General features: G+C 40.9%; 1 protein-coding gene and 1 long non-coding RNA gene across 2 annotated transcripts; both read left to right on the plus strand.

The window, feature by feature from the left end:
- The first annotated feature begins 609 nt into the window (after nt 1–609).
- tmc6b (transmembrane channel-like 6b) lies at nt 610–24,546 on the plus strand. Its single transcript, XM_057362792.1, has 21 exons — nt 610–867; nt 8,374–8,490; nt 9,427–9,545; nt 9,633–9,776; nt 10,385–10,546; nt 10,638–10,746; nt 12,007–12,091; nt 12,875–13,129; nt 13,205–13,392; nt 13,478–13,622; nt 13,706–13,957; nt 14,119–14,467; nt 15,828–16,193; nt 20,713–20,852; nt 21,297–21,375; nt 22,040–22,152; nt 22,771–22,904; nt 23,259–23,435; nt 23,524–23,602; nt 23,689–23,784; nt 24,180–24,546. The coding sequence occupies exons 2-21, from the start codon at nt 8,441–8,443 to the stop codon at nt 24,195–24,197; spliced, it is 3,060 nt and encodes a 1,019-aa protein (XP_057218775.1). The 5' UTR covers nt 610–867; nt 8,374–8,440; the 3' UTR covers nt 24,198–24,546.
- On the plus strand, nt 20,687–22,171 carry LOC130571094 (uncharacterized). Its single transcript, XR_008965052.1, has 3 exons — nt 20,687–20,852; nt 21,297–21,394; nt 22,040–22,171. It is a non-coding gene; the product is annotated as an uncharacterized LOC130571094 (long non-coding RNA).

Below are 24,546 nucleotides of genomic sequence, written 5' to 3' on the forward strand. Positions count from 1 at the left end.
AACACGCACACGCACACATCCTCTCTCTGGGTGAGTGAGAAACGGCAACTTCCTCATTTACTCCAACACAAAAACAGAACAAATGGGTGAAGAGACACACAACACCTTCATGTCAAACTGTCACAGACCACCAGATCTCACTCATATCTCAAGTGTTTCTTCTCGACAGCAATGAGTTCAAATGGAGAACAAATCGAGATCTCTATGTTTCTCCTCAAAAGCCTTCAGTAACGTGTGTCTCTCTTTGGGTCTCACAATGTTCTCGTCATTCTTTCTGGTCATGAATTGATTCATGCGTCAGTCTGATTCGTGAACTGAATCTCAGCTGCTGCCGAAGTTTCAACCGACCCCCAGCTGTGAATTGGATCAAACCATTTTCGTAATTCTTCACTGAATTTAAAACTAAAATGGTACTTTTTACTAATTAATTACACGTTTAATGGGATTATACACGCATGTAAGAGAGTGTGTGTGTTTGTGTGTTCGAGTGAGACTTCACGTCCCACCGGAAACCAAGCGACTCGCACTTTGTGCCAACGCGCGAGCGAATTGTTCTTTAGAACCGATTAATGATTCAGATGAACTGAATCGCACAGCAACGAATCACGCTGCGTCTGAGGGAGTGAAACAGCGGACATGCATGCCATATTTGAATCTAAAACAGTGAATACGTGTCATTTAATGCCTAAATCATACAAAACCACGCTTAACTAAAACATAAAATACCGTGCAGACTTCTGTGAGCGCTACTGAGCGATGATTCAAACGAATTAGTGAATCGTTTCTTGAAACGGGTTCTTCGAACGATTCACAGGAATGTTTCAGCCTTTCGACACTTGGCATTATTGCCAGACGAGCGCGAGCGCGGTGAGTAACGACTCGTATTTATTTATTTATACATTCATGCTGATCAAAGTGTCGATGAACGACAGAAGAAAAGTTGATATGTGTTTTAAAACGAGAACGAATCAGGTGGGTGAAACTTCAGCAGGTGTGAACACTTGTTGACCAGGGCTGTGAACGATGAACATATTGTGTTGTTTTAATACGGTGATACGTGTTTATGTGGTTGTTTTGTTCGTGCCATCTAGTCAAACTTAACTGCAAACTGCTTTGACTCCTAAACAAATAGGCTCCCTTTCTAGTGGACAGCTGTAGGGATCAGTGCACCCCTCAACACACACAACACTTCAAACGCATTGTCTTCATGTCTGTAGTGACTGCTCCACATACTGTAAAATTCATTGATACTGTTGTGTTATCAACATCATAACCCTACCATAGTAACTATTAAAGTGTACTACAGTGTTTTTCGTGACGTGATGTGTTTCCTGACAGATGTTTGTGTCATGTTGTCATTTGTTGATGTTGCACATGAACAGCACACATGTTGTTTAGAATGAACTGTGATGGAAACACAAACAAGTGTGTGAAGGTGAATGTTTTCTGTTGTGTAGTTTGGGATTGTGTGGAAGTGTTTGGATCCGCGTCTGTTGGTTTTTTACCCAGCATGCATTGAGGTCGTAAACTGAGAGTGAACACAACCGGATTCTTTGTTGTTCTGTTTCCAGATGTGAGAATGTGTGCTGGATCTAGTGGATCTTCACACTGTGTGTGTGTGCGTGCGTGCGTGCGTGCGTGCGTGTCTTGAGGGTTTAAGGGCTTTAATGGAAGGCTTTTGACGTGTCTTGTGACCGCAGACTGAAGATGTTCCTCCACCCACTCAATTCGCCTGTCACATGAAACGAGTTGATCTCAGAAAGCTGAGGACTTCAAACCGTGTTAGTTTGTGTTAATCTGTTTCATGACACCGGTCCCCAGCTTCCTCGGTTCGCGTTTAAACCCTGAATCAATGAAAACTCATCATGCAGATGAAGATGTGTGTGTTTCTCTGGAAGCACAGCTATGAGGAGTTTAGAGAAAGAGCGACACTGTTGTGTCTGACAGTTACTGACATGATGATGATTTTTTTATATTGTCTGGAGGAGAAAACCAATAAAAAAACTCCTACACATTTCATGTCATTTGATTTGAAAATAAATGAATGTAGTTTAAAATGAATAAAATATATGTCTGTGAAAGTATTAATGACAAGTCAATAAAGTAATATATTAAATCTAAATAAAATTAAAAAGCAGTTATCTCTTAATAATGTTCAGATGCAAGCCAAGGTCCAAAAGATCTCTTTCCTGAGATTAACCATGCTTTATTCACAGTCAAAGTGCAGTAAGTGCATGGTTTTTTTTGGCATATTGCTTTGTGGTTTTTGCTTTTATCTGTAGTAAAATAAGGGCAACATAGAAACATCATTTAAAGTGCTGAATAATTAAAATGTGCTTTTTATCGTATTTGTGTATTGTAATTAGGGCTGTCACAATTTTTTCACATTGCAATTATTTGACGTCATTGCAATTATTTCAGATAACCGCAATTATTGTGAATTCTTAGAAAACAATGGTGATCTGCAGTATCTGCTGCATTTTACATCCACCGTCCTCGATCTGCACTCACTGCGACATTCAAATGACATTTCTCCATCATTTCACTTGTGTTCGCTTTGTGTGTTTTGTGTTGATTTGTTTTGCTGCATCTACACAGCAAGACCCTCATGTCTAGTTTTAATGCTCAAGACTCAAGTCTTCTCTGTTAAGGTCACTAGTAAATAATATTAGTTATTTACAAAAGTTTCACATTTCTAAAGTAAATTTTTTCTTCATTTAATAAATTAATTGTCAAAGTCTTAATACAGACCATTAAAGCCACAATATGGAATATTTGGATAATGAATTAGCTTGCAAGAAACGTGGAATGTAATGCTACGTTAGCCCGCGACTGATATTGGACTTTGTCAATTGATTTGGTAGCGTAATGCTACACAGTTTTACCTGTTTAAAACAGTCATAGTCGTCGTTTAAAAAGTAAATTGGAACGAACCCACAGCATTTACAAGTAACGTTATTGGCTACATATTTTTGTGCGACATATACTGTATTTCATAGGGTAACTGCATTCATAACTATTCAAATAATCTGTGCATGAGTATTTCGTGTACAATAAAAAAAAAGTGCTTACCTGTCTATTAAAACACATGCGAGAGCGGAGTCTCTGTCGAGTCCAAGCTCTCTCCATTTAGAAAACGCTTTTATTAATATTAAAAAGGATATTAATCCTTGTTTTATTTCTTCGTTTGTCCATAAGCCTGCTTGCCTCATTTGGCCTACGTTTACACTTTTTTGGTTTCCTTTACTCGCCAAAGAGTAATCGTGATCCATAATAACAGAACAACAGATGCTGTATAACCACTTCCGCATGTGCGTGTTGCCGTAGTTTCTACAAGCGGAAACTGAGGGTAGTGCGGAGCAGCGGATATTAAGTCACTGATATGCGACAAATACAAGGGAGACAAGGGACGGGCCATTATCCTTAAAGAGTTCTTCGGATTTCCACATATTCAGAATCAGAATCAGAATCAGAAGAGCTTATTGCCAAGTGTGCTTGCACACACAAGGAATTTTCTTTGGTGTTGGAAGCTTCTAGTACAGACATTCAACACAATGACAATACAATATAATACAGATTTACAGTCTAAAAGATTCTAAATTGTGCATATATAAAATAAAGACGTATTTTACAGAAAATGGGGGATAATAACATTAAGAGACATTGTACAGGGTAGTATATAGTAGAATATACATAATTGTATGTACACTTGTGCAAATGGACTAATTTAGTAAGTAGAGGTAGTGTTATATACATGTATACATAAGATGTAGATATAATAAGGCACTTAGTGCACACTATAGGAGTAGTGGAAGTGGAATATTGCTCTTAAGGAGCAGTTATCTGTTTAGGAGGGAGATTGCCTGGGGGAAGAAGCTGCTTCTGTGTCTGGAAGTCCTGGTGTTTGGTGCTCTAAAGCGCCGGCCAGAGGGCAGCAGATCAAAGAGTTTGTGTGCTGGGTGTGTGGAGTCAATGATGATTTTTCTTGCCCTGTTTTTCACTCTGGAATCGTACAGGTCCTGAAGTGTGGGCAGAGGAGCACCAATAATTTTCTCAGCACTACGAACTGTCCGTTGTAGTCTTCGTAGGTCTGATTTGGTGGCCGAGCCATACCAAACAGTAATTGAAGTGCACAGAACAGATTCGATGACCACTGAGTAGAACTGGGTCAGTAGCTCCTGTGGTAGGTTGAACTTCCTCAATTGACGGAGGAAGTATAACCTCTGCTGGGCCTTCTTTACAATGGAGTCTATGTGGGACTCCCACTTCAGGTCCTGAGAGATGGTGGAGCCCAGGAACCTGAATGACTCCACAGTATCCACAGTGCTGTCCAGGATGGTGAGGGGAGGAAGTGATGGAGGGTTCCTTCTGAAATCCACTATCATCTCCACTGTCTTGAATGCATTCAGCTCTAGGTTGTTTTGACTACACCAGGCAGCCAGCTGAGCAACCTCCTTTCTGTAGGCAGATTCATCACCGTCTTGAATAAGGCCAATGACTGTGGTGTCATCTGCAAACTTCAGGAGTTTGACAGAAGGGTCTGTAGAGGTGCATTCGTTTGTGTAGAGTGAATATAGCAGTGGAGAAAGAACACATCCTTGAGGAGCTCCGGTGCTGATGGTACATGTGCTGGATTTAAATTTTCCCAACCTCACTAGCTGCTGCCTGTTCGACAGGAAGTTAATAATCCACTGACAGGTAGAGGTTGGCACAGAGAGCTGGGTAAGCTTGGGCAGGAGGAGGTCTGGGATTATGGTGTTGAAGGCCGAGCTGAAGTCTACAAACAGGATCCTGACGTAAGTCCCTGGTCTGTCTAGGTGTTGTAGGATGTAATGCAGTCCCATGTTTACTGCATCGTCCACAGACCTGTTTGCTCGGTAAGCAAACTGGAGGGGATCAAGAAGTGGTCTGGTGATGTCCTTCAGGTGGGCCAGTACAAGTCTCTCAAATGACTTCATGACCACAGATGTTAAAGCAACAGGCCTGTAGTCATTAAGTCTTGGTTCTTGGGAACATTTGGGATAATGTAAGTACATAACTGCATGAAATATATCACACAAGTGATTTTTGAATATTTCATAACAAAATTCTTCCATATTGTAGCTTTAATCGCCATAATCGCAATTATTTAATAGACAATTAACCGTCAGCCAAATTTCATAATCATGACAGCCCTAATTGTAATAAAAGCAACTTGCACTGAGTCTGAAACTGTTTATCTGAATAGAAAGAGAATTCAAGAGTCTGGTTCTCTGTGTCGTCATCATCTGTGTTCTTCTGACGGGTTTCATTCATCATCTCCAGATTTAGATGAGGCTATAAACATTTCTTGTCACAATGAGTGCATTTACATGCACAAAATAAATAATCTATCAAAAATCAACTTATAAAAGAAACCTGTTTCGCGTGTTTACATGCATAGTAATAAACAGGCTACGCAGAAAACAGCGTTTACATGGAAGTTTGAGACTTGCCGGGTTTCTCGCGTGCAGTGACGTCATCATCAATAGTCTGTTTAGTCATTAAAAACGCAGCGGGAAAACGGTCAGAAGCTGTATTTTTATATCTCTTCTCGTGTCCACAGAACCACCTTATGCAACAATAGTTTTTCGTTTTGACGTTTCTACATCAACTGCATGATTCCAGAGCGTACTTTTATATGTTATTTTACTATTACTTCCATTTGGGACTTTTACTATAGCGCTGTCAGACATGCGCACATAAACACAACTGAGAGACAACAGGTGAAGGCGTTGACATGCAGCGTGAAATCATGGGCAAAAAACGACCTCTGATGAGCGGGTTTAGCTGACACTGTTTATGAGCTTCCCCCAATAAAACAAAACCATTTTACACGTTCACATGACCTTACTTGTTATCAGCTTAAGCATAACCGGAGTAAGACTGTGCATGAAAACGCACTCAATGAAGTCTGTGTGAAGCAGAAGTCATCATCATCTTTACTACACTATATTTCTGAGTGAAACGGAATAGAAAATGAGGAAAAATGGACATATTTCTGTGTGTAGATTGACCTGCACTGATGAATTAAAAAAGTACATTTTGATTTCACCGAGGCTTTAAAGTCTGCGTGCAACGTAGGGTTGTCACGGTACCATAAACATGTCTTATGATACTATACCAGCTGAAGTATCTCGATACCAAGTAGTATCACGATGCTGTGCCATATAATTCAAAACTATACAAAAACACAGATTTAGATAAAACATTTTGTATTTACTATAGTAAACTGTATTATACTTTGCACTAGAATATGTTGTTGTATTAACTGTAGTAATTGGATAAATTGTAGCAAATACATTTACATTTAGTAATTTGTAAATACTACAAATACTGTAGTATACTTAAATATACTCTGATAAGACTCAAAAACACTAGTAACTATGAGTTTTAGTAGTTTACTGTAGTAAATACTAAAGTACACTAGATCATTTTTCACATAGGATCTAGGATCTTTATTTTGAAGCTTTAGCATAGCGATGCTACCGTAGCACCGGTACACCGTGCAACCCTAGTGCAAAGGCTTCTGAAATTAGAAGAAAAGGGGAGGGGCTTTATTTTGCCCTTCCCCTCTTTTTGATTGGTTTGTTGTAAGTTGGGCGTTACAAACTGGAGGCAGGTTTGAATTAGGGCTGTGCCGATAAACGATATCATATCAAATCGCGATAGAATGCATTTCAAAAACGATGATAAGCTATTGGCATTTTGACTCGATATGGATTAATCTTACAGTCTAACAGAACGCAGAAATAAACGCAACAACAGTCAGTCAGCGTGCAGCTTTTATCATGCGCGTCAAAGTACAAAGTCCATTTCATACTGCACTTGGCAAAGAAAACTCAACATGAGGAGCAAAACATGACTGGAAGCGGAAACAACGGTGAAACTAACCTCGAGTTGTCATCACGCGGTTTATCAAGTGTCTTATTTTTTTTCGCAATCGCCGGTTAAACAAAACAAACTTGAGGCGCAATTGAAAGCGAGTTACTTCGAAACTCAAGCACAAACATTTTTATATCCATCGTTAACATATCTGCTAACATGAGCTGGTGCTTATGAAACAAACCAGCGCCGCCCTGTACAGATCAGAGATGTAATGAAGTGAGTTTGTGTGCACATTAAAATATTGACCCTTGTATGTAAGATGCCTGCATGGTTCACTGAATGCATTGAATGAATCCCACTACTCGAGCAAGACATTATTGCAGCGTTATGTATGTGCGCAGGTGCTGAGCCAATAGCGTTCGAATGTACACCGTAACGGAGCCCTTTCATTGGTTGAATGTAGTGAATGAACACTCCCTTTACTTAACGAGTCAATTGAGTCAGAATGAGACTGAATGAACTGGTACATGTTGTTTATGGCCTAATATCCTCTGTGTTGCAACAGTGCATTCATTTAATTTAATTTTAACTGGTTAAAGGTTAACTTCTGTTAATAAACTGTATTTAAAATAGATTATTTTAAATACAGTTTTTTCATTAAATATATATCGAAATAAATATCGTTATCGATCAATATAGAAAAAACTATCAAGTTTTTTTTTGTCATATCGCCCAGCCCTAGTTTGAATGCCAGTTTACAGTCTCCTGTGGAGGGAGGGGTGAAGATGCCTGGCCATTGGACAGTCGGTATAGTCCAACCTGTTGTTGAGAGGGGGAGGAGCTTCATGTTTGTGATTAAAGATTACAAATGCAAATGAATTGAAATAATAATGGTGTGCACTGCAGTGCATGGACGAATTATTTATAATAATAACTGCAACACTGTGTAAAACACTTAGAATATTCCTGTTTGATTTCATGGTGACTTTAAAGGGAGAGCTCAGACAAAAATGACTAATTTTCATCATTTACTCACCCTCAAGTTGGTCCGAACCTGTAGACATTTCTTTGTTCTGTTGAACACAGAAGGAGATATTTGGTAGCAACTGACATATCTGGGGCACCATTGACCATTTCTCAATTCTTCATAATATTATCTTTTGTGTTCAGCAAAACTACCTGTAGTTTTGTCTACAGGTTTGGACCAACTTGAGGTTGAGTAATTCATGTCAGAATGTTTATTTGTGGCTGTAACAACAGAACCTGATTGAACTCATGTAATGTAAGAGCGAGTAGAATGTTTGAAGGCAGTTGTGTGTGTTTGAGTTGTGTGTTTGTTTTGTGAAAATGCTTTTGTTGGTGTGCTGAAAGGTTTTGAGCGGACACACCTTCAGCTCCATATCACTCTGTGTGTGTAATAACAGACCTGTTGTGACATGATGGAGCTGAAATTCTTTCTTTCTTGCTTTCTGTGTGTGTGTGTGTGTGTGTGTCTGTGTGTGCGTGCGCGCGTGTGTGTGTGTGTAGCAGTAGCAGCAGCAGCATGACGGCGGTCCGTGTTTCTCTTAGGAGTTCATGAGTCGTGACACAGATCATGGCCGCAGGAAACCGTTTTCAGTCTCATCATCGGATCATTGATCTGGAGTAAGTCACATTTACTCTGTTTTACACTGTTATGATGTCACTAATTACATGTGCTGTTTCTGCATTCCCCATTCTCCCCCTTCCTGGGTTCTGTGTGTGTGTGTTCATGTTTGTATATCCCGGTGGGGACCTAAACCTGAATACACACCAACACATGGGGACTCGTGTCACTGTGGGGACCAAAATTGAGGTCCTCATGGGCACAAAAGCTAATAAATTGTACAGAACAATATTTTTTAAATCTAAAAATGCAAAAAGTGTTCTATGATCTTTAGGTTTAGGGATAGGGTTAGGGATAGGGGATAGAATATACAGTTTGTACAGTATAAAAACATTACGCCTATGGACTGTCCCCACGGAGATATAAACCAGACGTGTGTGTGTGTGTGTGTGCGCATGTGTGCGTGCACGTGTGAGCGTGTGTGTGTGTGCGCATGCGCATGTGTGCGTGCGCGTGTGAGCGTGCACGTGTGTGTGTGTGCGCGTGTGTGTGTGTGCGCATGCGCATGTGTGCGTGCGCGTGTGAGCGTGCACGTGTGTGTGTGTGCGTGTGTGTGTGTGCGCGTGTGTGTGTGTGTGTGCGTGCGTGTGTGTGCGCGTGTGTGTGTGTGCGTGCGTGCGTGTGTGTGCGTGCGCGTGTGAGTGTGCGTGTGTGTGTGCAATGCGTGCGTGATTTTTAGATTTCAAAAACTTTTATAAATGAATTCAAGCGTCTGTCTGTGGGTCTGTTTTGCATCAGTGCACAATAAGTCTTTCTGTGATCATGTGATCGTTGTTAGTGGTGATGTCATCACTGGTTCATTTCCACATTCTTTGTTTTCGATGGAAGTGGTTCATTGTGTTGAGCGTGATGTGGTTTTACATTTATTTTTGTTATTCATATTCTACTGAGATTGATCTCACAGAAATGTCATGACGTGTGTGTGTGTGTTTCAGGAGTCCGGCTGAAGAATACGGTGTTCATGATTCATTCAGTCAGCTGATTAATGAACATAGTCATGACTTTGATGCTGATGTCATGGAGATGACCGCGCTTGACCTGGAGGAGGAGGAAGGTCAGATCTCACACACATGCGCACACACACATTGATTCTCTCATGTCTGTGTGTGATGTGATTGTGTTTCTGCTGTACGTGTCACAGATGATGTCATGGGTCTGGAGGGTCCAGCGTTTCGTCCAGTCACGGAGTTCAGTGACGGACAGCAGCAGACGGATTCTCTGATTGGAGAACGCTGGTCATCTGACACACTCCGAGTTCTCTCCTCTATGCCCAGTCGAACCATCGGTGTGTATGTGTCTCAGATGTTTCTCACAAATGTGAGTGTCATGAGAGTTTGAGAAGAGATGTCAAACTGAGCTCAGATTTCTCTCGTCTGCAATCAAAAGTCAATATTAGTGAAGATCTCAATATCACCTCAAACATTTCTCACCTCTACAATCTACATTCATTTACACCTCATGAGCTATGAAAGAGTAGAAGCTCAGACAGTTCTCTTTTATAGCCTGTTTAAAGACTTCTGGTGTCTCAGATGTTTCTGTAGTTTATCTGTAGAAATTAGACACAAATGAATTATCCAGCAAGGCTACAGACAGGCTTTCTCAGGTGAAATGTATGAGAAGCTTCAGCTAAAGTCTCCATTTGATCTCCATTTTTTCTCAGCTGTCTGAGGTGCGCCGCTTTCTCTCTTCAAATGACCCGTTGAACTATTTCCATCTCAATGCGGCGCCAACGTGCCTACAATAATGTGTGCGCCGCACCACATACGTGCGTCCTGCGCGCCTGCCGCGTGTCTACATTTAAAATAACGAACTTGTGCGCGCAAAAGACGTGAAATGTGAATCGGGCCTAAGAGGAACAGTTGTGATACTGAAGATCTCTCTCTCTCTGCGCAGGTCGCAGTCGCGGAGCGATCATCTCTCAGTATTATAACCGCACCATGCAGCTGCGCAGACGCAGACAGAGCAGACCCTCCATCCAGCACTTTCCTCGATCTGCTCGTCCCAGCATCCGTGGATATCGCGTGGAAACAGACGGCGCCGGTTTTGAAGACGGAGGTAAAAAACACAAGCAGGTTTGAAACAATCATGAGTTCATGTTGAGTGTTTTTTGCTCATCTCGTGTGTGTGTGTGTGTGTGTGTGTGTAGAGAGTAAGAGGGAGCGTTTGGTGAACAATCTGCAGAATCTGTCCGTCAGTGATCGTGTACGTATGTTGAGAGCGATGCCTCTGTGTCTGGCTGAGAAGAAAGAGCTCAGGTACACACACACACACACACACACACATGTCCTTTCTGAAACAGGCCTGTGTGTGTGCGCGCGTGTGTGTGTGTGTGTGAGAGAGTGCGTGCGCGCGCACACACACAGGCCTGTTTCAGAAAGGAGGTTTAGTGAAAACTCTGAGTTTATTAACCCTGAAATGAGGGGAAACTCCGGGGTTTCTGTTTCAGAATGTGAGACAGCAGGGTAAGTCAAGCCCGTTTCTAAAAGTTACCATAGTAACTTACTGTAGAACACACAAGTTACACACAAGCCGTGTCCCAAATGACATACTATACACTATGCACTCAACTATTGAGTGTTTGATGTTTAGAAGGGTAAAGTTAGTATCGTCCCAAATGGAATACTAAACGGTTTTATACTAACCGGAAGTTTATCGGTTTCCCAGACGAGTGTAAATGACGTCAATCGCACGGCAAAATGCGTGTGAATAAAAATATATTTGTACATTTAATGTAGTTTTCATGTGTTTTGCCCAGCATGACTTCAGTCATCATCAGAATGAAGCGTCATCACTCTGCAGGAGAGTTTTGCTCGAGCAGCTAGTGTCTGATAGCCCCGCCTCTCTTCCGCTACGTAACTGAAACTGCGACCGTTGAGTTCCACACTTCATATTTTCGGTTGAAAAAGCGCATCATCCGCGTACTTCAAGTGCACTTCTTTTTTCAGGGTTTTCAATGTGAACGCACTACTGTAACGGCCAGCTCGTTTGTTAAACCGAAACACAAAGATGGGGTCACACACGGTTGTTCAAACCTAACATATGGTTTTAATTTTTAACACAATTATTACATATATAAAACAAAGTCTAGGGGTAACCCAAAACAACAAAGGAAACAAACAAAAGAAAAAATATATATTAGGTGAATATCAAGCCAAACAGTAAAGAAACATTATCTTTTCTACGGGAGCAACTCCTGCCATCTGTTGCTCCCGAGAGAGAGAGAAGGAAGCTCGTGAGTGAGCCAGCTAGCCAGAAAGAGAGACCAAGAGGAACACTCCCAGTCCTTATATATTCTCCTCCCACAGTCTGCCCCCATCAGGCAAGGAGGACACTCAAGGTCGTAACAACTACTCACAGTATTTATACATATAGAATAGTGCATAAGTGCGCCATTTGGGACGCACCCATAGCAACTTATTGCACAACATGATATGAATGCACGAATGAATAAATACAAATATGAATACACAAGTATCATCACACAGATGTTGTGTGTGTGTTCTGATGTTTTTCAGGATGTTGGCCATGAATAAAGTGGAACACTCTTTGTCTCAGAGTCAAATCCCCTGCTGTAGTCAGTTCAAGTATTACATCATCACTGTGAGTCCATCACATGCATTATGACCACATCATTAGCCGTGTCAGACACCGCTCACCGTCTCCTGTAGTCTAGTGCACTATAATGGGTGTCGACCAAAACAAGTAAACAACTTCACTGCTTATATGTTAGTTCACTCTTTTACCCACAGTGCACTCTGATTGTACTTCTGATGCTAACTCACGTTTTCCCACACTGCAAAAAATGACACTCTTACCAAGCATTTTTTCTTGTTTTTAGTGACAATATCTAAAACGTCTTAAATCAATATAAGATTACTTGACAAGAAAAGATATTTAGTGTTGTTTTATGAAAAAGCATGTAAGAATTAAGTAAGTTTATGGTAAAAACGAGCCAAAGATCTGTCTATGGGTGAGAAAAATGACACTTTCTCAAGTACCTAATTCAAGTTTATTTTTCCATGAACTTACTTAAATCTTACATTCTTTTTCATAAAACAAGACCAAATATCTTAGGTCACCTTTCTTGTCAAGTAATCCCATTTGGATTTAAGAATGTTTCGATATTTCTTCTTCAAAACAAGACAAAGACATTTTTCCCATGATGCACCTGACCGCAGTCAGCTTGATGAAAGATTTATTTGAGATGTATTCATGAAATATGATGAACATGTGTGCAGCAGTGCTCTCTGACATACTTGGTGTTGGTGACTCGCTCATATAGTGCACTCAGATGTCACAGGGACTAGTGAAGGAGTGAGCACGTGACACCAGTCATGACGTGCAGATCTTGACCTGTCTGTCATCTGTGTGTGTGTCTGTCAGGCTGTGAGACACGGCTGGTTCAGCTGGCTGTCTTTTCTGTCATCGCTGCAGTTGTGGCAGACGGCTCTGAAGTGTGTCGGCGGTCGTTTCGGGACGGGCGTTCTCTCTTACTTCGTCTTCCTCAGAACTCTGGTCTTCTTCAACGTCTTCCTCTTCCTGGTGCCGGGTTTGTTTCTGGTTGTTCCTCAGGCCGTGACGCATCCACATCATGAGCAGAACACCAGCACCTGGGGTCTTGAGATCCTCACGGGGGCGGTACGGTTCACTCTTCTCATTTTACATTTCATTTCAAGTCTCACAGACCGTAGTAATTCTGTGTGTGTGTGTCAGGGTTATTTCTCCGAGTCTCTGCTGTATTACGGTTACTATAGTAACTACACACTGAGCCGTTGCTCATGGATGGTTCAGTCAGGGAACAGGACGTCCTGCAGTTCTTCATTCTCATACAACATGCCTCTGGTTTATTTCTTCACCATCGGTGCGGCGTTCTTCATCACCTGCATCATCCTCGTGTACAGGTGAGCTTCAGCCGCGTCTCGTCACATCTCCAGTCGTCATCCTCATGAGAAACTGGCTGGACCTTCTGTGTTATTTATCCTCCAGCATGTCAAAGTCCTTCGGTCAGAGTTTTCGCATCGATAAATCTAAAGGACTGTTGGCCATCAAGGTTTTCAGCTCCTGGGATTTTAAAGTGAGCAAGAAAACTTCAGTTCGACTCCAGCGTGAGAACATCGGCACACAACTCAAAGTAAGAACACAAACCTGTGCCAGGGAATATAAATAAGAACACAAATGTGTGCGTATAGTGTGTGTGTTGTGTCGTGTGTGCAGGAGCTGGTGGCGGAGGTGAACCGTCAGGAGTTGAAGTTTCCTGTTCTTCAGCGTTTGTTCCGGATCTTCATTCACATGTTGGCGTGGATCATGTGTTTGGGCAGCACGTTGTTGTGTGTTCTTGCTGTCTATTACTTCTCTGAGTATAGGCACAAGGTACAACAACACACACACGCACACACACGGAGATGTTTGTCCCCAATTGACTCTGTTAGACATTTGACTCTCATCCCTCTCCCTCTCTCTCTGTGCGCATGAGCGGGGTGAGTGTGGAGTTGGCGTGTGTGAGAGTGTGGCGACACGTGTGAGTTTATTCTTTTTCTTATTTGTACTGTCTCTGGTTTAAACTTTAAAAGACTATATACAAAGAAAAGTTAAGGAGTTAGGCGTTTGATTTTGTGGGGCGCTGTCAGCCAGCCTTGTGCTGGTCGACAATGGCGGACCCAAGCCAAACAAAGTGTGAGCGGCTTTCACGCAGGCACGGAAGAAAACTCGTGCCTGTGATGAAATGCTCTGTGGAGGAGTGTAGTGAAAATGTAAAGAGTGTTGAAGATACAGTGTCCATGGATGTTGTTGAGCCAATAGTGGAGGAAGAAGAGATAGTGACAGATATGGTTGATGATGAGACCATTTTTAAAGTACCTGTCACTAAGCAGAAAAAAGTTACAAAGAGTAGGGTAACAGCAAAAATGAGCAGACCAACAAGAAAAGTTTTTGATAAGATGGATGACACTGAGGGCAGCACGATTGAGGATTCTGATGGTGAAGTAATGGATAATAAAGCAGAACGAAGTAGACGTAGTGATTACAATTTTGACAAAATAAAGTCTTTTCTGCAGAGAACTAAAAATGTGAAGAATGTCCAGTTTGGAAGTTTTTTTGCAGTCCGTAGAATGTTTATTAACTCTGTAACAGTGTTATTGAGAGGTGAAGGGGGAGACCACTTTACAGTACCAGAGATTTACAGATTAAAAAAATTGGTTTCCAAATTAAAAAAAGAACTACAAACTGAAGATGGCTTTGACACCACATAATCACCGCTTTTTTATACTTTTGTTTTGTTTGTGTCTTCTCAAACCTTTTTTATGAGGGTGAGCTCTCTTAATTTGAATGGGGCTCGAGATATGCAAAAAAGGGCCTTGTTGGTTGAGCTTATCAAGCAAAGGAATATTGATGTGTTGTTTGTCCAAGAAACACATAGTGATGACATTAATGAAATTGATTGGAAAAAAGAATGGGATGGCGAAGTTTTACTCTCTCATTTGAGTTCTGTTAGTGGAGGGGTGGCTGTTCTTTTTGCCAAGAATTTTCTGCCCTTTTCATGTGAGGTTGAGCATGTGATACCTGGTAGATTGTTATATATAAAAGCGCAGTTTGAAAAATGTAAGGTCAATTTTATTCATGTTTATGCTCCCACAAATGGCAACGAAAGAGTGTTCTTTCTCAAAGAAGTGAATACAGTTGTACAGAGCTGTAGCTCTGATGAATTGTTGTTTTTGGGTGGGGATTTTAATTGTACACAGAACTATAGATTAGATAGGAACCATATGGAACCTCATGTTGCCTCAAGTCGTGCTTTGAATGAACTGATTGTGACACACAGCCTATGTGATATTTGGAGAGACCTCAATAATAATGTGAAACAGTATACATGGGCACATAGTAGAGAAAATTGTATGTCACTAGCCAGGTTGGATAAGATTTATTGTTTTAAGCATCATTTTAATGTTATGAAAAGTTGTTCTATTACACCCAACTAGTTTTTCTGATCATTGTCTTGTCACATGTAATGCTTTTATAGCCAATACGAAGTTAAAGAGCGCATACTGGCATTTTAATGCATCTCTGTTAAGTGATCATAGTTTTAAGGATGTTTTTATTTCTTTTTGGAATAACTTTAAACAGAGGAAACAATGTTTTAAAAATTTACGCCAGTGGTGGGATTGTGGAAAAGCTGAAGTGAAAGCACTTTGTCAACAGTATACTTTCAATGTTTCTCGGGACATCGCTAGATCAATGAAAAAGCTTGAAGCTGAAATAATGGAAGTAAAAGGTTTAGTGGAGGTTAAGGGGAAGGGGAGACATTTTGAAACCCTTAAAACTAAGACATCTACTCTTGCAGATTTGCTCAGCATTGAAGCACAAGGCGCTTTGGTCCGCTCACGTTTTCAGAATTTAACGCAAATGGATGCCCCTTCTAAGTTTTTCTTCAGCCTTGAAAGAAAGAATGGACAGAGTCGGTATATTCACTCTTTGCACTCAGAGGATGGGCAAGGGCTTACAAAGACATCTGAAATTAAGAGAAGAGCTGTGCAGTTCTATGGTGAGCTATATAGTAGTGAACACAAGCAAAATGAGGAGTTGTCTGCTAGTTTCTATGAAGGTCTGCCGAATGTCTTGGAGGACTCAAAGGCAGATCTAGAGAAGCCTCTTTCTGAAGGGGAACTTCTGAATGCTCTGAAGGACATGAAGAATGGAAAAGCCCCTGGTATAGATGGGCTTCCTGTTGAATTTTATGAAACATTTTGGTCTGTAATGGGCACAGACTTATTGGCGGTCCTAAATGAAAGTTTGTCTGGTGGCTCTTTGCCTCTGAGCTGTAGGAGGGCAGTGATTACATTGCTTACAAAAAAGGGTGATTTGCAGGAGATTAAAAACTGGCGACCTGTGAGTCTGCTGTGCTCTGATCTTAAAATTCTTTCTAAGTCTATGGCTAATAGGTTGAGAGAAGTGATGGGGCAGGTCATTCAGTTTGACCAAACATATTGTGTGCCGGGCAGATCAATTACAGATAATGTCTGTCTCATACGAGATGTTTTGAGTGTTTCAAGTCTTGTGGGGGTTAATTTGGGATTTATCTCCATTGACCAAGAAAAAGCATTTGATAAAGTCGAACATCCGTATCTATGGGACACTTTAGAAGCTTTTGGTTTTTGTTCCGGTTTTATTGATATGTTAAAAGTGTTGTACCAAGACATTGAAAGTTTACTGAAGATGGAACTGAATGGTTTAAGCGCCCCTTTTAAAGTTAGTAGAGGGATCAGACAAGGTTGTGCTCTGTCTGGTATGCTCTATTCACTAGCCATTGAACCAATGCTAAGTAAACTAAGATCAAAGATTGAAGGCTTGGTAATGAACCACGGTATACAGCACCAAATTTAATCTTATGCTGATGATGTAATGGTTATGGTGAATGGGCAACAAGATGTTAACCAGTTAATTTCTGTTGTTAACAATTTCGGGGTAATTTCAGCTGCAAAACTTAACTGGGAGAAAAAAAAAGTAGTAATTGTTGAAAAATGGGAGGAAGGGCCACCAAGATTACCTGGTAGGTTGATTTGGAAGAGGGAAGGTTTTAAGTACTTGGGTGTTTATATTGGGGATTCAAATACCCAACAAAGGAATTGGGAAGGAGTAATTGAAAAAATGGAAGGTAAACTAAAGAAATGGAAATGGATTCATTTAGAATTGTCTTTTAGAGGGAGGGTTCTAATTGTTAATAATCTGGTCGCCTGAACATTGTGCCATAGATTAGTTTGTATTGATCCACCTCCTGGATTATTGTCCCATTTACAGACAATTTTAGTGAACTTTTTTTGGGACAATCTACACTGGATCCCTCAAAGTGTTATCTTTCTTCCGAAAGAAGAGGGGTGACAAGGACTGGTACATCTACCAAGTAGGCACGCCACCTTTCGCCTGCAATTTATTCAGAAGTTTTTGACTGGTCCTGTGAATTTGGTGTGGAGAAAGATGGCGGAATTAATTCTACAAAATGTAGATGGACTGGGATTGGATGCTACACTGTTTCTCATGGATGCTAAACAGCTACGACTGGCTGGAATACCTCAGTTTTACCGTGGACTTTTTAAAGTGTGGGGACTTTTAAATGTTTGCAAGTTGGAGGCAACCAAATCTGTGTACTGGCTATTAAAAGAACCTCTTATCAAAGGAGCTTGTATGGATATTGCCAGAGAGAAGTTTCCTGGAATTACGAAAACGTTATGTGCTTCCAAGGCTGTGACATTGAGGCACATAGTTAATGTTGCTGGACCTGAGATGAGCAATATAGATGCAGTGGCCACATTGCTGGGTCAAAGGTCAATACGTCACACATTAAACATAGTAGAGTTGTGGAAGTCAAGGTTGACAAATGAGGAACTGTCTTTAATAAAGGATTTTAAGAGTGGAAGAGTTATTATGGACTCAAAAGACCCTTTTCCAAAACTGGGGATTACACCGGATCTTAAAGAAATGTCTGGTCCTTTGTTGGATCTCAATTGTCTGGACAATTTAGATTTGTACGAAGTTGAAGGGAAAGTTATGTATAAGTGTTTTGATAAAGTTTTAAATAAAGGAACATTAAATGGGAGGACTGATACAGTTTGGAGGGACAAACTTGGGATGAAGGATGAAATAAAACCTGTATGGAGGGTGCTGTATAAACCACCATTGATAAAACGATCTGGCGACTTGCAATGGAGGATATTACATGGGGCTGTGGCTGTTAATGCATTTGTTTCAAATATTAATCCAACTGTTGATGATAAATGTGTTTTCTGTGATTCGAGGGAAACTGTTTTTCATTGTTTTTTAGAGTGTGTAAGACTTCAGATGTTGTTTAACTTTTTGAAGTTGCTATGTGGAAAATGTGGGGTGAAGTTTACACCTGGTGTTTTTATTTTGGGGGCAGGGTACAACCAAAAGCAGAGGATTAAATGGCAAATGATTAATTTTCTGTTTGGACAAGCCAAGCTGGCAATGAACAGACTACGGAATAAGAATAGTCAAGAAATTATACCTTTATTGAAAGCTCTTGTTAAGTCAAGAATTGTTGTGGAGTTCAATTACTATAAAGCTATGAATGATATTGAAAATTTTAAATTGCAGTGGTGTTATAACTGTTTGTTTTGTAAATTAAAAATCAAATCAAAAAAATCTCTCTCTCTCTCTCTCTCTCTCTCTCTGTCTCTCTCTCTCTCTCTCTCTCTCTCTCTCTCTTCTCTCTCTTCCCTCTCTTCCCTCTCTTCTCTCTCTTCCCTCTCTTCCCTCTCTTCTCTCTCTTCCCTCTCTTCTCTCTCTTCCCTCTCTTCTCTCTCTTCCCTCTCTTCCCTCTCTTCTCTCTCTCTCTCTCTTCCCTCTCTTCTCTCTCTTCTCTCTCTTCCCTCTCTTCTCTCTCTTCTCTCTCTTCTCTCTCTTCCCTCTCTCTCTTCTCTCTCTCTCTCTCTCTCTCTCTCTCTCTCTCTCTCTTCTCTCTCTTCCCTCTCTTCCCTCTCTCTTTCTCTCTCTTCTCTCTCTTCCCTCTCTCTCTTCTCTCTCTCTCTCTCTCTCTCTCTCTCTCTCTCTCTCTTCTCTCTCTTCCCTCTCTTCCCTCTCTCTTTCTCTCTCTTCTCTCTCTTCCCTCTCTCTCTTCTCTCTCTCTCTCTCTCTCTCTCTCTCTCTCTCTCTCTTCTCTCTCTTCCCTCTCTTCCCTCTCTCTTTCTCTCTCTTCTCTCTCTTCCCTCTCTCTCTTCTCTCTCTGCTAATCCCTCCTGATGCAAAGCACACCGTCTTTACTTCATTTATCTTCAATTTCCATACCTTTTCCCCTTCTTTTTCCCGGTCTTTGACTTGACCTAATCCAGGCCTGATCAGATCTTTTGTTGTGGAAACACCTCTGCTTCCTGCTTAGTCTCCTCGTTTCCTACTCATCAGTTTATTAATGGATTTAAAGGGATACTTCACCCAAAAATGAAAATTCTGTCATCATTTACTCACCTTCGAGTTGTTCCAAATCTGTATACATTTCTTTGATCTGATGCTTATAACCAAACAGATCTCGCCCCCATTGACTCCCATAGTAGGAAAAATTGCTTCATCATTTGTTTTGTTCTGTTGAACACAAAAGAAGACATTTTGAAGAATGTAGGAAAGCAAACAGTTCTGGGGCACTTTTGACTACCATTTTTTTCCTACTATGGGAGTCAATGGGGGAGTCAACAAACCTGTCTGGTTATAAGCATTCTATCAAATATCTTTCTCCGTGTTCATCAGAATAAAGAAATGTATACAGATTTGGAACAACTCGAAGGTGAGTAAATGATGACAGAATTTTCATTTTTGGGTGAACTGTTCCTTTAATAAAACTTGAAAGCAACATAATTCCTTTTTTACTTTGGACACACTGGTTTCGGCTCAACACACGCAGTGTTTGAATGGCTGAATGATCAAAGCTCACAGGCCGAGCTCCCGGCGGAGTTCTCTGGCCGGCCTCCAAACCGCTACAAACCAGGACTCGTGAAGAGTTCATTTTCTGCAGCTGCCCGGCGTCTCACACTGCTGCCGAACGGAGGTGGCGGCTACTGATGATTTTTCAATTTTAGACTTGTTTCTTATCGCAAAGGATGCTTGGCATGCTGACATTTTTATCCTGCATATTCGGATTGGGAACAGGGTGTCTTTGCAGAATTGTAGAAAAATGGTTGTTTTGCTCAAGTGCTTACCGCTTTGACTTACGTAACCTTGCTTGCACAGAACGATCCATGTGTGTGTTTATGTTGTAGTGTGCGTGCGTCCGTGTGAGTGTGTGTGGGTGTAATGGGTGTGTTCCATCGCCCTCAATACTTTTCAAAGGGTGTAATTATTCTGTCTGTCTGGCCACAGAGCTGTAGATTTTGTTTTTCCAGACCTGCATCTGCATCAGGTGATCGGACAGCGGCTGTCTGAGCATGTTTTATCCACACGCACTTATGTACACCACTTCAGTTTTTAAGTTTAAATGTCCAGCGGTACATATATTGTGTCTGGACTTCTTAACCAATAAAACGTCCATAATCATTGGCACACCAAAAAGACCCGATCCAGAGCAGAGAGATCACGTATGTCTATTTAAAGAGCTTAGTCTGCACATACACGTGTAGACATGTGTGTACATTTATATTCAGAGCTTTAAAGTGAGTGCAGGTGTAGGTATATTTGTTGGCTGGTGAGTGTGTCGTTTCTTAACCGCGGGCTCAGATTCAATGCAGACGGGAAGCAGGGTGAAGGCTGGCCCGGCTGGGATGGAGCGGAGCGGAAAGTTGCGGTTCTGACCGTGGCCTTCCGATATCTTGATACGTATAGAGACTTATTGCAGGAGGAGGGAGAACGGTCCAATACCTTCCCAAAGGTAGCGTACACATGAAAATAAACCAGAATATACCAGAATGTATGCAGATTTATGTATTTTGTTGTTATTTTGAATGCCTTTTTTGATTTAGTATGAGACTGTCAAGGTTTCTATGGTAACAAAACATGTTTAAAAAAAGCCACCAACTCAGAAAAATATTGTTTTTTTATGCTCTGGTTTCACCTCAGCGTTTCCTAATGAAAGACAAACACACCTGTGTTATAGAATTGAGCTTTTTTCTATTTTGGATTTTCAGTTTTGGCACATAGTTACGCAAGGGTTATTTTAAACTTCAGTTCTTCTGTTTTTCCTCACAAGTGGTTTTAGAAGTCAGGGCTCAGGCCAGATGCTATAACTTACTGTTTTCACAATTGTTTCTCATTACTGTAGAAAACGTCATCATCATTTTGCTTCTCTGTTTTCTCCCTGTTTGTGTTTTTTTAGGAACTGTATCTGTGCGCTGTTCAAGATCTCAGCCGCTTTCCAGAGTTGGTGGAGGACGTCCTGAAGCTTCAGCGCTGGAGTGAGATACTACAAAGCCCGTAAGCATCATATTCTCTTTATTCACACTGTACAAAATTAATACAAGCTAGAAATGTTTTTATGAAACCTTAACAACAGGAGATCATAATACATATTGGTTGAATTGTGAAGTATTAAATCCCGCAGTGGCCCTTTAAGAGCTTGGGGGGAAGCAGATGCTGATTTGTCCGTAGGTTTAGTGTTTTGTTACTGATTGTGTCATTAAACGATTTTTTCAAGGACTGGCGTTTTTCATAAAACCTCAAACCTTTTTTTGTAATCCAGTTTAAAGAATTTAGGAAATGTTTCTTTCCCTGGCTTTTGAAATAGGTAACGTTCTGTTTAGTCTCCGTTTTGTTTTTTATGGTTTATTCAGCACTGCAGTCTTCCTAACATTAAAGTTCTGTTTAAACGAAACCGATGCCATTTCCCCTCAGAGACGCAGTGTGCTTTGCCTTATTGGAGTTGGAAATGTCTCGCAGTCCAGCCATAACAAACAGTTAAAACACTCGACAGCAATCCTCAGATACCTTTTCAATGCAATTTCCATCCCTAATTTGCTCATTTTAGGCGTGCACTGTTCATGCCTTTTAAAGAGAAATAAATGACTAAAGTATTTACAGCTGAATAACTAACCGATGTGTTTTTCTCTTTATTTCCAACAGGGCAGAGGAGGACAAGGAGAGCCGTAAGAAGCAAGTTCGTCCACTTTTCCGACACTTTCGGCGTATCGATGCCTGCCTACAGCCCCGAGAGGCTTTCCGCGGCTCAGATGAGAGTATGTTTTCATAGTGTGATTACATATTACATAAGGTTACCAGTGCCATCATTGCTGACGAATACCAAATTTCAATATCTGAAATGAACATTTAAGCTGAAAAATGCAAAAGTGAAATTATTAGAGATGATCCCAAATAATCCATTTAGTTGTTGGAAATGTTTATGACTACAAAACTGACAAATTACCAAAAAATATTTTTAATTTTTTTAACAGCTAATATTCATTTTAAAGTTGATCTAAAACAATACAAAATTGTTTTCACAAGTATATTTTAATGATGTACTAGAAAACACACTAAAACACAAACTTCATCACTATCATAGACTAATGAAAACTCATCTAGCGAATGTACAAACTGTCTCATCGATCAATTGATTCCCGACTTTAATAACCCCCTGGATTGCTTAGCTGTGCAGAAACGCTCCTGAGAATAGTTTCAGTGAATCATCTTATTCATCCTTCTTTGTAAAATTGCCAGTCCGCTTCCATTTTATTCAGACCAAGATGACAAATCGGGTCACAGGGAGCGTCTGCCAAGTTTTGTAGATTCAATGAGCTCATCTGATGGNGTGTGTGTGTGTGTGTGTGTGTATCTGATGATGTGTGTGTTTGTAGGTGAGTCTGATGATGAACTGTCAGGCGTCTGGGAAGCCCTGGCGAGCCTGTCAGATGACCACCATCTTCATCACGCTGTTGTGTTTCCCATCATTCCTCAGTGCTGCTGTGTGTGTGACATACACCATGTGGACGTGAGTGTTAAACACACACACACACACGTTAGGTTTCTATACATTGTGGGGACTTTCCATAGGCGTAATGATTTTTAAACTGGACAAACTGTATATTCTATTGCCTTCTCCTAACCTAACCATCGCAGAAAACATTCTGCATTTTTACATTTTCAAATAAACATTATTTAGTTTGAATCATTTTAGTTTAATAATCCATTTGAACTGTGGGGAACGTTGTTGGTCACTATGTTAGACTAGTCAAGAGTTTGTCGCCACAGACCTGATGAAACTTAAGCATCTGTCATTGTGTTCATGAGTGATTGATTCTCTCTGAAACATGATTGCGTGTGTGTGTGTGTGTGTGTGTGTCAGGATAAAGCCGTCCATCAGCTGCGGACCGTTCCGGGGCTTAAAGACGATGATCCAGGCAGGAAAACTGTGGGTGGAAGATTTGGCCAGTTCGAACTCTAATCTGTCCTGGCTTACCTGGGCTCACACTTACCTGGTGGAGAATCCTCTCTTCCTCTTCCTGTCGGCGGGTGTCTTCCTGTGAGTTTCACTGTCTTCTGCCCGTCTCTCTCCAAACCAACAACACTGAATGAGTGAATGAATGTTTGCTCTCTCTGCCCGTCTGCAGGATCGTGATTTACTTTCACAGTCAGGTGGTGGATGGTCAGAGGAAGATCATTGAACTTCTACAGGAACAGATTGAAAACGTAAGACACAAGAACACACAAGGATAGAACCATTCATGTCTGATTCTGAACGTGTCTTCATGACATCATTTCCTTTCTGTGTTCAGGAGGGAGAAGATAAAAAGTTCCTCATCACACGACTGCAGGACATCCATGAACAGAGACGTGTTGTCTCACCACGACGCGTGAGAGGAACCAGTGAGGTACGCACGCACACACACACACATGTCTGGTTTATTATCCCCGTGGGGACAGTCCATAGGAGTAATGTTTTTATACTGTACAAACTGTATATTCTATCCCCTATCCCTAACCCTATCCCTAAACCTAAAGATCATAGAACACTTTTTGCATTTTTAGATTTGTAAAAAATATTGTTCGAGTCTCCATGAGTTGGTGTGTGTTCAGGTTTAGGTCCCCACCGGGATATACAAACATGAACACACAATCACAAACAGACGCACACACACATTTCTCTCGGTTATATTTTCTCAATATTAAAATAAACTCATGGGTTGTATGATTTAACTTCCAGGTGATCTGACTTTCTGACATGTTGTTGTTTATAATAAAGTTTGTGATGTTTGTGTCGTTTCAGAACTCCAGCTATTCATGAGATGAGTGAAAATGTCTCATGCGGAGAATCTAAAAACAAACTGGAAGAGACAGAAAAAGTGTGGCCGGGCCAGGATCACACACGTGAACAGAGAAGAGTCTGATGACGCTTCACATGAACACATATGATATAGATTTATATTCTCTAGAGGAAGATCAGGGTCAACTACTGGATTAAAGGGATCTTAACCGGACGCTTGTCACTGGTTTGTTTAGTAAATCTGTGAAAATTCCCCCTGGTGACGTCTTTTGTTCGGAGACCGTTTATTTTTACTGTGAAAAGAGGGAATGTTTAATACTCACTGATGTTGACAGCTGGACTCTTTTACAAATAAACCTTTTTACATGAA

The sequence above is a fragment of the Triplophysa rosa genome, linkage group LG20 (assembly GCF_024868665.1).
Source record: "Triplophysa rosa linkage group LG20, Trosa_1v2, whole genome shotgun sequence".
NCBI lineage: Eukaryota > Metazoa > Chordata > Actinopteri > Cypriniformes > Nemacheilidae > Triplophysa > Triplophysa rosa.

What these genes read in the sequence shown, in the direction of transcription:
- tmc6b (XM_057362792.1), top strand. Translation starts at nt 8,441, where the DNA reads ATGGCCGCAGGAAACCGTTTTCAGTCTCATCATCGGATCATTGATCTG. An exon ending in CATCGGATCATTGATCTGGA is followed by an intron (nt 8,491 to 9,426) that starts GTAAGTCACATT and finishes TGTGTGTTTCAG; the next exon opens with GAGTCCGGCTGAAGAATACG. An exon ending in TCAAGTATTACATCATCACT is followed by an intron (nt 12,092 to 12,874) that starts GTGAGTCCATCA and finishes TGTGTCTGTCAG; the next exon opens with GCTGTGAGACACGGCTGGTT.